Consider the following 14234-nt stretch of genomic DNA (forward strand, 5'->3'; position numbering starts at 1 on the left):
ACTCGATGAATCAACTCATCATTTCAGCATGTTTTAATGGAAATAAGGTGGCAGCAAAAACAAAACGTGAACAAAAATAATCCCTAAATTCTTCTGGAAGTATCGGTTTGGTTTATGACAAGACATTTTCAGTCACATGCAAACACCCCAACATATGTGGGCGTGTCTAAGTGCACACTCATAATAGAGGAGCGTAATGGGCACAGAGGGTGAATGAGAAACATCCGGTGCTCTAATGAAATACAATAACTCATTCCCCCCCCAACGTAGCTGAGCCCTCCTGCTCAGTTACAGAGCTGGTGAAGGCATGTTTGTTCCAGCCCCTCTCCGATAGCACGTCACTACTAGCATTTCACTCTGTGTGCCTGTGTGTGTGTGTTTTGTTGAGCCTTTTACATACACATCAACATGTTTGTATATTTTGTTAAAGCGTGCTACATGTTGATGTGTAATAAATAAATCCTGTAGGTGAGTCACCTCTGCCTGACAGCCTTCCCTCCAGGGCGTTCTCTGTGGAATTTACAGCTTTGTCAGCGTGACACCTTGCCTATTTCACATCTTTTTGAGTTGTTTTTCACATTAATGTCACGTGTACGCCGGAGGTTTCTGGTGTGCTCTTGCATGTGTGAGGATATCCGTCGTGTCCAGTCTATGACATGGCTGTAAAATGCCCAGCCTGCTCAAGAACCACATGTTTATTGGGGTAGCTGTTTTCCTGGCTTGCAAAGAATGTGATTTGCGTGGTGCCTTTTTGTCTCCCATAAGTTGAATAAAATAAATATTATCGTCACATTGCTTCCAGCTTGTTGAATGATGGGTTTGAGAGAGAGAGGAAGATAAAGGCTAAGGCAAACAGAGAGGGATCCTTTCCATGAAGACCTCTTGGAAGAACCAGTATCCTGTGTGGATCAATAATATTGACTGGTTTTCCAATTGGCCGACGTCTTATGTAATCTACGGCCTTGCTTGTATGAGTGCGTTTCACCTCGAGGAGTGTTGAGCTGTTCATGACACATACGATGCAATAGCGCTGATAGAAGATATCTGAAGCTTTTTCCAGGTATTTGTCAGAGGATCTACTTGTGAGAAACAGGACTCCATTGATTTCAATAACAGGCGTCGTTTCTCGTTTTGCGATGTGTCACATACACAAAAGGTGACTGTAAACAATCGATTCCTGAAAGGTCCGTATAAAATCTCATGGGTCAGTTGTTCTTAATGTTTTGTAGGTTTCTATATGTGTGATGGGTGCAGTGGTGATAACTGGGAATGTAGTCAGGACTTCAGGAATAGTCGTCGTTTCCACGGTAACGACATGTATCCAACTAAACAGTAGATGGAGGCTTGTGGCTGCATATAATGTTTTTTCCCCCTTATGGTTTTATGTTGGCCATCGGAAATTGAAGTGCACGAACTCTAGATGATGATGATGAGTTTGTTGCAAATGATTCACCTTTAGTGCAATGAGCAAATATTGCTTTTATATTTTTATGTTTTGGTTATTGTGAAAGCGTAATTTGATGCGATATCAAGTTCACACAACAGTGAAAGTCTTGATTATACAGCAATAAAACCGCTCACATATACCGATGTGCATGTACGTAAATCTTACTGCACATACACACCTACACACATCTGAAACAGTTCACCTTGTTTAATGTCCCAAGCTACATGATTATTGGTTTGGTCGGGTGGGGAAGTTTCATTTAATGGTAAGAAAACATGTTTTCAGCCACATATAACATAAGTATTTCTGTCCATCAGTGCTGAAAAATCCAGTCATTTATCAGTGCAGGTTTAGTAGACAGTGATCTCATATTTCTGAATACAAATTTGAGGGTCTTTCTGGGGCTGCAGCTATCAGTTATTGACCCATCTGTAGAGCTACCAGTCGATGACGTGTTAATTGGAACAAGACACCTTTGTAATACCGGTAGAACATGGTGGTGGTGGCCTTTGCAGGTGGTGGTGTGGGATAGATATTTTGTTTTTAAGACTTTATCAGGCTCCTCTACTGAACAATAGGTGCTAGGCCTATGAACGTCACAACTTGCAAGTAAGCAAGTCAGCATTTTTATGTTGGGAACCGGTTTTCTAACATGAAAATGCCGTAAAGATGCGTAGTTCATAAAAACACTCGCCATGTAATTGTAAATATTGGAACGGTTTCATTTGGTGATCTGGGTGCTGGAGATACGACGGCTCATTCGCTCACCCCAATCCACCCTGTCCTTGCACCATCAATCTGTTGGCCCCTCATCAACAACTGCCTCAGCTCCCCGTCCGTCATCGTTTTCTCCACCTCCACTCCAGCCTGGCTGCATTCCTTGCCTTTGTGTGCTCAGTCCCCTTGGAATTTTGGAGATGTTGATGGGTGAGGGGGAGATTGAGTGACAGAGCTGTGCAGAGACTCTAGTAGAGGACAGGGCTCAGCAGAAAGAAAGGGACAAGAAGAAAAGGATCCAAGAGGAGCTTAAGGAGAAGGCAAAAAGGAGGAGGAAGTCAGATAACGGGGGAGGTGTGTGTGTGTGTGTGTGTGTGTGTGTGTGTGTGTGTGTGTGTGTGTGTGTGTGTCTCATTAGATTATACTGCTCCCCGAGGGAACAGCCATTATTGATGGATTGATTGCAGTCCCCTCCCCATCCACTCAGGTCTCTTGCTATTGGAAGCCATTGATCTGGTGTCTCTTTGGGATATGACGGCTAGTGCATATTTAATTAGCCTTCTATCACAGCCAATCAGCATTCAGACAAGGGGTTTAAAGCAAAGCTTAGTTTTTAGCAGTAAAGGATAAATATCATTATTCCTTCTCATCCTGATGGACAGGGGCACTTTTTTGTCAACCAATGATCAGTGCTGGTTTTACTTCATCCCTTATGTACTGAGCTTTTCTGCTAAAACGATAGATACATGTAATGTGGCGCACATACAGTTGTACATCTTCGGCTAAAAGTAAAACCTTTCAGCAGAAATGCACAAGACTGTTTCCAACTTAATTACAGTAATAAATTGTTTGAAAATGTGAAATTGGATCAACATCCCTTTATGGCCCTTCTCCTCAGATGTTCATAGATTGTCCAGAATTAGTATTGATCTAGTTTTGGTGGCCTTTGGTCCCTCTGGTCCTGCTTCTTCTGGCTCTGTGTTTTGGAAGAGAGAAGCTCTCTGGGGTGTCGAGCCTATTTGAGCCTCCCTGGTAACACATGCATATGGATAACTTGGTTATCATTCATGGTCTTTTCTCATGTATTACCTTTGTGTGTGTGCGAGTGAGTGAGACGGGGAAAGAGTGACACTTTGTGATTAATGTGTTCGTCCTCTCCATCTCATTCATTGTCAGCCTTCGGTGACTCACAACAGTAAAACCCATTAGCTCTTATAGAGCTGGGTTGTCTTCTTATCAAGGCATAGAGAGAGATGTGATGATGACAAATATGTCTTTGTGTCTGTTTTAAAAAACGTTGACAATTTTTACTTTGCCACAGACAAACAACAATAACAGTGCACCGTTGAGTCTGCCAGTATTACAAAATGTACAGGTCCTTAATTACTGTTGATTTAGGCTCAGTTTGGTATATTTTTGGTACTGCATGGAATTTTAAAGATTGCGTTTCTTTATTGCTAAACAGTGACTCATTCATGCTGTGAAATTAAGGCTCAACAATTATATGTGGTTAGTGGATAAGCTAATAGAGGCAGGCATTATGTTGGTTAATTTGTCCATCTATGTTTTCATTTTACCAGGTATTCCTGTTCTTCTGTGAAACCTGCTCGGTGCCGATCTGCAGGGAGTGTAGTGTGGGCCGTCACATGGGCCACACCTTTGTTTATCTACAAGACGCCGTACAGGACTGCAGGGCCATCACCATACAGCTGCTGGCAGATGCACAACAGGGACGACAGGCCGTGCAGGTGAGACAAGAACCCAGGCAGACACAAATCACAGAGAATAAAGTGAACAAATATCCTTTAGTCATTTATTAATCTGTTTGCTTTTTCTACCCCTTATATCTGGAACCAAGATACATATGCATAAAATAATAATAATAATAAATAATAATAATAAAATAATAATAAATAAGATGCTCTTATAATTGGTCCTGTATCACTCCACAGGACTCAAATAGGTCAAACTGATGTAAGTCTTAACAGAGTCAAGAGCTCTCCTGCCCTATTCTCCAAGGTCTGACAACAAAAACGATCCTTATCAAGATCAAACCACACAAATCCACACTCATCCATCTCCTAGAGAGATGGAGGAGAGTCTAAAGAGAGCAGCTGTGTCTGTCCATCATCCCTTGGCACAGAGAAACCAGCTATTAGAGATGATCAGCTTGAATATATATGAGAGTGACCAGTCCTGCGCTGCTGGGAAACCAGAGGTTAGAGGTGTCCAGCTGGCCCTGAAAGGGGGTGGGTTGCATGGGGTGAGGTCTGGCGGGGGCAGGGCTGAAGGTCAAAGGGGAGGGGGAGTGGTGAGGAGGATGGGGGAGGGTAGATGAGGTATTTAAAGGATTTCAGAGAAAGGAAAACTCCCCTCCTCTTTTCAAAAAGTGGAACACTTTGCCCTTCCCCTATTCAGTCACTCTCTCACTCCCTCCCTCCACCTCCTACTCTCACCCCCACACAAACACACACACACACACTGCCTCTCTTCATTTAGAGATTGGGCAGCAGCTTCTGAGACCTTTATATTCCATCTACAGTGTTACACAAGTGAAGAAAGGATGAAAGGTTTCACTAACAGTCTGATAGCTGTCTAAACAGTCTTGTTGAGGCTTTTTTTGACTTTGTCCAAAAAGCACCACGAGTAGCATTTGCTGTCACTGATCCAAATTTTGACCATATGAAGTGAAGGGGTCACAAAAGTTCTGAGTCAGGGCATCATCAATGTCATTAGGATACACTGCCTGGGAAACATGTTGATGTTTCAGATCAGACCAAAATGGAGGACCAACCGATGTTACCATCACTACAGCCATGCCTCTAGTTTGCCTAAAAGTGCCATTTTTGACTATTATTTTTAACATTTTACGGAATATAAGTGAACAAAAAAGATAAATGCAATCATCCCTTTGTAACTGGGATAGGTCACACACACTGTGCCTGACCTTTGAGTGACCAGTTCACACTTTTACCTGAATGGATCACTCTCAATGTTCTACATATTCCAAGATATGGCAACATGGATGTGCTCAGTTAAATGCTCGACTCCAGGCCAGCAGAGTTTAAAGCCAAAGCCACGTACCACAGCACTCACTGGTTCTTGACTAGTGAGAGACAAATCCGCAATTTGAATAATTCATTTTATGAGAAGCACCAGGATCTGTGCAGCTGAGTCATGAGAAACACCGCCTGCCATCTGGCAATACGTTGCGGTGTTTGGTTTGTGTTTGTCCATTTTCTCCGAGGTCACCATGGGAGTATATGCTGATGCCAGAGTATATGTAAACACGCACACACCACACCACACCACACACGCTCCTGTCCCCTGAGGTCGGAAATTTCCGCCCACTCCACACCCATTATCTTCCCTGACCTCTGACCCTGGACTTGTGACCTCCTGGTTGGCCAGAGCTCTTTGACTCTGCAGTTTGATTGGTCAGTTTGACCCTCTTTGTGTTCCAAGCTGTGCTCTTCTGGGAATGTTGAGGGAAAGATGGAAAAAGAGATGGACATGCATAGACAGTCACCTTGGAGGAGAAAGAATGGAGAAAATAAATAGAATGAAAATTAGAGAAGGGAACTTAGCATTTTATAGGAATACACAGAGACAGTTGGAGAAAGGTGGTGGCTGTACATGGCACCCCGCCTCCTTCCTCACTGTCTTCCTCCCTTGATTCTTCCAGGACTCACTCCCTGCTGTTCCATCTTTGGGGTCCTGATTTAGTTGACCCTGTAGCCGTCCACTTCAAATGGCCAGGCGAAAGAGAAAAGGACCCTGCTGCTATGCTTTGTTCTTGTGGGGGAGGGCGCTGTGTGTCTTAAGACAGGGGTTGCAGATGACGACCTGTAGAGATTTAGGTGACCCTTGGTCCCTTTGGCCAATATCACAAAGGAAGCTTTATCCCACCTCCCCTGCGTCCCTGTGAGGTCCGGTTCACCCTGTGACCTCCCAGAAAGCACCAGAGGAAAAGCCAGATAAAATGGGGGGCTGGGGAACAAAGAGGAAAATGTGCGTTAAGCCCAAATTGTAGGTTGTAAAAGCTAAAACCCTCTATTAAGTTAGAAAGTTTGTGCCATACAGTTGCTTTTTAGTGGCTGTATTTAAGCCCTGATTATCTAAATCTATTCAGTGGAGTGAGGGGCACAGGGTAAAAAGAATCTTGTTCAGTACGTGCACTCTTAACTGTAAATACCACGCCAAAAGAATCATCTTTAATGGTTTTATCGGGCTTGGTAGTGTTTAAAAATGTTTGATTGATGCCTGAGTTTTGCTACCAAAACATGTTTTTTCAGTATCTTTGTTGAGGGAATGTAACATGTTTTCATAAATCAAAACTCTGTTAAATAAAGAAATTTGCCTTAATAAGATATTCTAAAGTTGGAATAAAATTTAAATTGAAGTAATAAATTTAAAAAAGAAGCTTTAATAATAAAATATCTGATCAAAGAGTAGGTAACCAAGCTTAAGATTGCAATGCCGACTTATAAATTGACTTTTCAATACTCACTTTTTTTGGTGGGCACTTTTTGGTAGGTTCGATCCTGCTCTGTGACGGGGAAAACTGTAGCCAATGTCGTGCTTATAGTTTTTAGAGTATCAAGAGTCAGCAGGGGTTCAGCCCAGCAGGAAGTTGCATCATCCCGTGCAGTGTGAAGTGACTTCCTATTCCTGACCCTCATTTCCCTTTCCCCTCAAAAGGAGCCACCACCAGACGTGAGAAAGGAATAGATCACAAAAACCGAGCAGGTGTTTGTCCATTCAATTGCCAGGAAGATGTCACATACGATGTCCTTTCTTTTAATGCTTCCTGATCCTCTGCATCCTGTTTCTGGGGGGCATCTGTGTCCCATCTGACAAATAAAACAGACCAGTGGTGCATTTGAGCATTTAGACATTCCTGTCCTTGTCCTTAATCACACTACAGAGTGTGCAGAAAGTGGTCATTCTTAAAATTCTCTCTCTCTCTCTCTCTCTCGCCTCAGCTGACTGTCAGATAAAATGATGGGCTGTTATGCCACATCAGTAAGATCACATCTTTGTGTTTTGCTTCCTCAGCTAAGCATGGAGAAGGTCCAGGCCATGGCAGAGCAGGTGGAGATCAAAGCCAAAGTGGTGCAGACTGAAGTGAAGGCCCTTGTCCTCAGGCACAAGAAAGCACTCGAGGAGAGGGAGTGTGAACTACTGTGGAAGGTGAGCTGTAGCTCTCATAAGCGTCCTGTCACTTCGCATACTGGGCAGAGTTCTTTTCACTAATTAAATATCCTGTTGGCACCAGGACCATCATGCATAACACTGTAGCTGTGGCATGCTTATTATGACTGTCATTGCTATTGTTTGAAGAACAGAACAGGTACAGGAGCACTTTTTTGAGTAGCCTGCACAAGAAACTGTTGTCAGTAGGTTGAATGTACTGTGATATGAGAGATGGTTAGCTGTCACATTATTCTGTCATTACTGTTCAATCAACACATCTCTCAAACAGTTTTAACCAAAGCTCAACCTTAGAGCCATCGTAAAGGTAGAAGTTAGTGCAGGGCTCTGCGACTGCTTTAGTTTTAGCAAGGTGTAGATTTTCTCATGGTACACGGAGTGAAGCTGTTGTCAGGAGGGAGAAGCCTACAGCCTCCAGGCTGTATACAGCCCACCAGACTGTTTGATCCAGAAAAAAACTGTGACTTTTTCCAGTGCTAAAGATATCATGTCTATGCATCATGGTGCTTGTTAACAAACCATGTGGACAAAGATGCAGAGTGTTGCACTTTCCCAGAGGAATGGACAAACATTAATTTAGTTAATTTTATTTATTTATTTATTTATTTATTGATTGATTGATTGATTGATTGATTGATTGATTGAAGTAAAAGGCAAGCAAGTGTGACTAAATTAGTTTGTGGGGACATGCTCGCAGTGATGAGCTGCAAGGACTTGGACAAAGTTAACATGCAGCTTTCACATGACCACATTCTGACAGAGACAGTGTTCTGCAGGCAGGTTTTGTGGTGAGCGAGCTAACAGCTAAGAAGCTGAAACCTCATTCAGAAGCAGAGTTTGTGAAGGAGAGCCTTGATGCTGCTGCAGAGCTGCTACAAGCAGACAAATAAAAATGTTCCAAAGTGTCAGTTTGTCTGGAATAATTCATAGAGATGAAGGAAAAGCTGACGTGGAAACTCAGTAATAGCAAGTGTCTGTGTGATCTGGTCTTCATGGTGGACATTAACAAATACCCCTCAGAGCTGAACCTGAAGCTCCAGCAGCTTCTCAGCTCTCTGCTTTCAAATGTGAAATCACTTGAGGTGAAATGAATAAAAGACTGTGCATGTGTCTACTCACCTAGCTACAAAGAAACAAGCTTTTTTAAACTTCCCTACCCCTGACATAAAGTGGTATTTCCAGGATTTATTAATTCAAACTTGTTAAACAAAACCAAGGTGCTGGTTAGGCTGGCAGTTTGGCCTGTGGCCTGCGCTTGAGGAACCCTCTGTAAAGGCTTCCCAGGTTTAAGGTTACCCAGAGCGACTGGAGTTTTCGGTGAAAGCAAGACCCCTTCATCCCTGAGGCCCCTCACCCTTGACTCAACCATGCTTTCTAATCCCCAATCCATGAGTAACAAATGCATAACCACATAAAAAGGAGACTGTGCGTCATGCATGACAATGTACCAGTCAAGTCTGTAACACACTTACATGTAAAAACACACTAAATCTGCATCCTATCGATTACAACTGAAACCAGATAGTGAAATGTGTATGTGTGCAGTTAGGGTTAGGGTGCATTTATGTACATGTGAAAATTTGTAGCTTCCAGCCTGACAGAGTGTAAGCAATAATTTAGGCTCCAAACTCTTATTTCTCCTCTTCTCCTGAGAGCAGGCTCGATGACATCGTAAAAACTGAGCTGTGTCTTACTCCCTCAGATCTCACATCTCTTGTGTGTCTGTGTGTGTGTGTGCAGGTCAAAATGTCACAAAGAAGGTTTTCACTTACTCGTGTTCCCCCTTTTAATCCTTTTTACACCACTACAGGACTCACTCTTTGTCCTATACCTGATAATGTTGTTACAGGCAACCATAGCACCTCCCCTCACACACCAAGTCTCTTTGTTTCCTTTCTTGACTGTTAAACATGCCATAACTATAGCTGATTGAGAAATGGATTTGAAAATTTCGGGAATATCACTGGAGACTGGAGAAAGCTATATGTGAAGTAGGAGGGTGCTGATGGGTTGTATAGGATGGTCATTTGTTGCTTATAGAGGGGGTAGGAGGCTGTCCTGCTGTGGGTTCACTACTACTTGTGTATGCATCCATATCAAACAGGGCAATTAGGAAGAACATTTTGACTGATTTTGTCAGCAACTTAGTGGTCGTATAAGTCATTTATGGCAACTTTTAGCTAGTTCCATTTTCTTAAATGTAAGTACTTGCTGCAGTTTTATTTTAAATGGAATATTATTGGGTTTTAGCTCAGCTCTTTACCTGCCACCTTTTGCACGCTGCTCTGCTCCTCTACTTCCTTCAGCTCAGGCGTGGAAAGCTCGTAAGTTAAAACAAACCTGAATCTTACGAGACACTGTTGATGGCCACCTGTGCTGACAGTGGTGTCAGGAAAAATTTAGCTGAACCTAGGAAGGCATTTCAAAGTGACTCAGCACCGTGTCACTGATGTAGAGAGATTTATGGCTGTGAGATGACCCTAACCTAAATGTGACTCATGGGTAAAACATGCCAGTTGAGAGCTATGACTGTGAGTTTGGGTGTATCTTCTATATGTTATTGTGTGAATGTGTCGCACGGGAGTTGTTATTACTTCAAAGAACATCAAGGTCTCCTTCTCTCTGTCTCTGGAGTTTTCCTTCTGTAACTGTGTGAAATACACACCGACTCAGCCATTGAGTGTGTTCAGCGTATGAACTGAAACTAGTTGTCTGTCCATCAGAAAGCCTAACTGGTGCCTTTGTCCTCAGTGACTGTAAAGTGTAACTCTAGTCTCACAGATGCAAATTGCTGTTCCACTTATGCCAAGAATTAACAAAAGGCCCCTCTCTTGTGGAGTTTTTGTTTCTTTCATCAAAAGTCTTTCTGACCATGGAGCCAGTCAGGCTATTGTGTTGTACTCTTTTTGTTAGGTGACCGTAAGTAAGAGCTCAGTCTCTGCTTCTCAGGTTCTGCCCCACTCTTTACTGCTTTATTCTCACTCACTGTACTCTAAATTGATCTGGCTCACCATAACAGAAATGTGCCATCATTAAGTGACGATCAACCTTATTCTTGTTGATGAGCTCACCACAGTAACACTTTTTTTCAGTTTTGTTCATCCCCAACCCCCCTATCTCTTTGAATAGTCTGCTTTGCATACAGTGTTGCACATAGTTATGTTATTGTCTTGTATTGTATTGTTTGGGCAAGAAGAAAGATACTTTCGATGGGTGCTTTACAGTTGGTTTAGAAATGTTTCATAGGGCAGAATTTGTGCTGAAAGAAAACCTCATCAGCAATCTGGAGCAAGAGCATCCCATTGTTGTGTTTTCAGTTGTAAAACAAACTCCCCACTAATCATTATTACTCAGAAATAAATGTGATTTAAATGTGATTTCATCACAATTCATTTACATTTTGTCAGTTGCCTACAGTTTGATTTTGCCACTGTAATCAATGATGCAATATTTCCCCTCTTTGCTCACTTAAGTCAGCTTCAAATCAGTTTTGTGATATCTACGTTCTACCGGACTGATTGATATTGATGCTGTGATGCCCAATCAAAACTGGTGTGCAGGCAGCTAGTAGCAAAGTATTTTTCTTCTTCCTGAATGTCTTGACAGACTTGGCGTGGTCAGCACATTGCTGCCATCCTGTGGGCACACTTGCTGATAACAGTCTGTGGAATGGAGGTGCTTGGAGACTTGACTGTTTAATTCCACATTCAATTTACTTTGAAATTAAATAGAGGAAAAGTGGAAGAAGTGGTAACCACATCCACAGAAAGTGGTCCAGTAGTACTTACAAGGTATTGAACCAACCACAGAGTAATTTTTGAAACCCTTTTGTTGTATTATTTAATTGGATTACTCTATATTGTACATTGTTCATGTAGTTGGGTCACGTCAGGAACAGGAAAACCTTATAAGATAGAAAAATGTGTTTAGCTGTGTCTGTGTTTTGGGTGCCAACATTACTTGTACATTAAACATCATCAATTCAAATATAAAAAACAATAATAATTATAATAATAACGATAATTATGGATGCCTCTGTCATGTGCTTTCACTGCTGTTTGAACAATAAAATCCCATTTTGTGATGGTAAACATTGCGTCTCTCTCCTTTCAGGTGGAGAAGATTCGTCAGGTGAAGGCCAAGTCTCTGTACCTGCAGGTGGAGAAACTGCACCAAAGTCTGACCAAGCTGGACAGCACCATCGCTGCTGTCAGCCAGGTGCTGGATGAGGGCCGTCACCTCGACGTGCTGCTGGCCAGGGAGCGAATGCTCTCTCAGATCCATGAACTCAAGGCTCTGAGGGGCCTGCTGCAGCCGCAAGAGGATGATCGCTTCATGTTCACTCCTCCAGACCAGGTAGGCACTGAGACCCCGTGGATCATAAACAAGTTGTCATCACCTAATGTTTGGATGGGTTTTAACATTCTGAATACTTCATGTAATAATAGTAGCTGTAGGAGATTGAAAGTTTACAAGGAAACCTTTTAAAATCACGTAGCAGTTGAATATATTCCATCATTGTTTTCACAGGCTTTGTACATAGCCATCCAGTCCATGGGCCTCATAAGCAGCGGAGCCTTTGCCCCAGTCACCAAAGCCCATGGTGAGGGTCTAAAAAGTGCGCTTCGTGGCAAGCCCGCCTCTTTCACTGTGATTGGATATGACCATGACGGCGAGCCACGTCTTTCCGGCGGGGACACGGTGTCAGCAATAGTCATGTCGGTCACAGATGGTAACCTGTCTGCAGGGGAGGTAATGGACCACCAGAATGGCTCGTACACTGTCAGCTACCTACCTAAATGTGAGGGGGAGCACCTTGTGTCAGTGTTGGTGTGTAACCAGCACATCCAGGGCAGCCCCTTCAAGGTAATTGTGAAGTCTGGGAGAAGCTACGGCTCCCTGGGTTCCCAGGTGTCATCCTTCGGGTGCGAGGGGGAGGGAGATGGCCAGCTGTGTCGTCCTTGGGGCATCAGCGTGGACAAGGAAGGATACGTGGTGGTGGCCGATCGCAGCAACAACCGCATACAGGTAGAGCACGACCTTCAGTCTCTATTTCTCTTCAGTCACACTGTGGTAACAAAGTATAGTCAGTGGTTTGAAAAACTAAAAATAGTGCTCTATTTACGTGAACAAATGGCATAAATTTGAAGTTTACAGTGTCAGGAGGGCCCTAACAGCTCACCACACACTCATATGCTCAAGTAGTTCCTACAGGCTGGTATGTGTATTGCTTTGCTTGGCTTTAGCTGTGTGTAAAAACATTGGGAGAGTCTATAGTAGAGCAGTAGTAGCAGAGAGCTGGTACATAGTGAAGGCTCCAACTTTGTAACTTTCAACTTGAATCAATAAGCAACGTATTTGTTCCTTCTCTGTTCAGATATTCAAGCCTTGTGGTGCCTTCCACCATAAGTTTGGCTCTCTGGGTTCCCGGCCTGGTCAGTTTGATCGTCCAGCAGGGGTTGCGTGTGACAGTCAGAGACGAATCATTGTGGCTGATAAGGACAATCACCGTGTGCAGGTACGAACACCCACCAACTTAGTCTATAGTACTGACGTGAATCTGAAAGTCCAAAAGCCAAAGGAAAGCTGCGGGAGAAAAAATGTAAATGTACAATTGTGTAAGTTCAGAGAGCATGTTGGCCTTTGAAAACGTGTAAACTCATACACACATATGTAAACACGTAACTCCTTGTGATTCGTCTGTCTACTGCAGATATAAACACGTTGGGCCCTAACACATTTGCTTTGTCTGACAGGTGTTTACTTTTGAGGGCCAGTTCCTGCTGAAGTTTGGGGAAAAGGGTACCAAGAATGGGCAGTTTAACTATCCGTGGGATGTGGCTGTCAACTCTGAGGGTAAGATCCTGGTCTCAGACACCAGGAACCACCGCGTACAGCTCTTCGCCCCTGATGGTTCTTTCCTCAACAAGTACGGCTTTGAAGGGGCCCTTTGGAAACACTTTGATTCTCCCAGAGGAGTGGCCTTTAACCACGAAGACCACCTGGTGGTGACCGACTTCAACAACCACCGGCTCCTCGTCATCCGGCCAGACTGCCAGTCAGCTCGCTTTCTGGGCTCTGAGGGCACCGGGAACGGGCAGTTTCTACGGCCCCAGGGCGTCGCCGTGGACCAGGAGAACCGCATCATCGTGGCGGACTCCCGCAACCACCGAGTCCAAGTGTTCGAGCCCAACGGAAACTTCTTATGCAAATTTGGCACACAGGGGAGCGGCTTCGGACAGATGGATCGCCCCTCCGGTGTGGCTGTGATGCCTGACGGAGTCATTGTGGTTGTTGACTTTGGAAATAATCGCATTCTCAAGTTCTAAAAAAAAAAAAAAAAAAAAAAAAAGAAAGAAAGAAGAAGAAGAAAAAAAAGTTTATTTTTGCATTCTCTCCCTCCGTTTGCCCTTTTGCAGTTTTTTGATGAAGGAAACGGAGGAGAGAGAATGAATCAACAGACACAACGGGAGGAGAGCTCAGAGAGGATTGAGAGCATGTTGAAATGAAGGGAAATTAAAATTGTATATTATTTTTTCTTTCATTTGCATTGATATTCTCCAATCAGATATCTGTGGTATGTATGACAAAGGGGACCTCTACAAATTGATAATCAGTAGAAAAAGAGCCATATTTCCCTCCCTCAGTCTCAGCTCTGAATTCTCTCTGGAAGCTCTCCTTAATTATCCATCTCAGGGAATTTCTCACTTTTCTTGAAATCTTGTACCCTCTGCTCCATACCTACCTCATTTAGCTCTTTATGAATGTACTCATAGTCACTGAGCAGAGGTTTTAGTCCGTGAAGTTTTACAAAGAAGAAAAGTCTACCTCTATACTTTGTTATTTAAGAGAGACG

The 14234-nt window shown here is 43.3% G+C and overlaps 1 protein-coding gene across 1 annotated transcript in view; it reads left to right on the plus strand.

The window, feature by feature from the left end:
• The window catches only part of trim71 (tripartite motif containing 71, E3 ubiquitin protein ligase), a 28246-nt gene extending 14411 nt beyond the window's left edge, over positions 1-13835 (plus strand). Inside the window, exons 2-7 of the mRNA XM_076754364.1 lie at positions 3745-3912; positions 7223-7357; positions 11492-11734; positions 11909-12406; positions 12756-12896; positions 13135-13835. Of these exons, the coding sequence (XP_076610479.1) occupies positions 3745-3912; positions 7223-7357; positions 11492-11734; positions 11909-12406; positions 12756-12896; positions 13135-13707 (1758 nt within the window). The 3' untranslated portion in view covers positions 13708-13835. The remainder of the gene's footprint in view (positions 1-3744; positions 3913-7222; positions 7358-11491; positions 11735-11908; positions 12407-12755; positions 12897-13134) is intronic.
• The last annotated feature ends 399 nt before the right edge of the window (positions 13836-14234 follow it).

This window comes from Chaetodon auriga, chromosome 17, assembly GCF_051107435.1.
Source record: "Chaetodon auriga isolate fChaAug3 chromosome 17, fChaAug3.hap1, whole genome shotgun sequence".
In the NCBI taxonomy this organism is placed as follows: Eukaryota; Metazoa; Chordata; class Actinopteri; order Chaetodontiformes; family Chaetodontidae; genus Chaetodon; species Chaetodon auriga.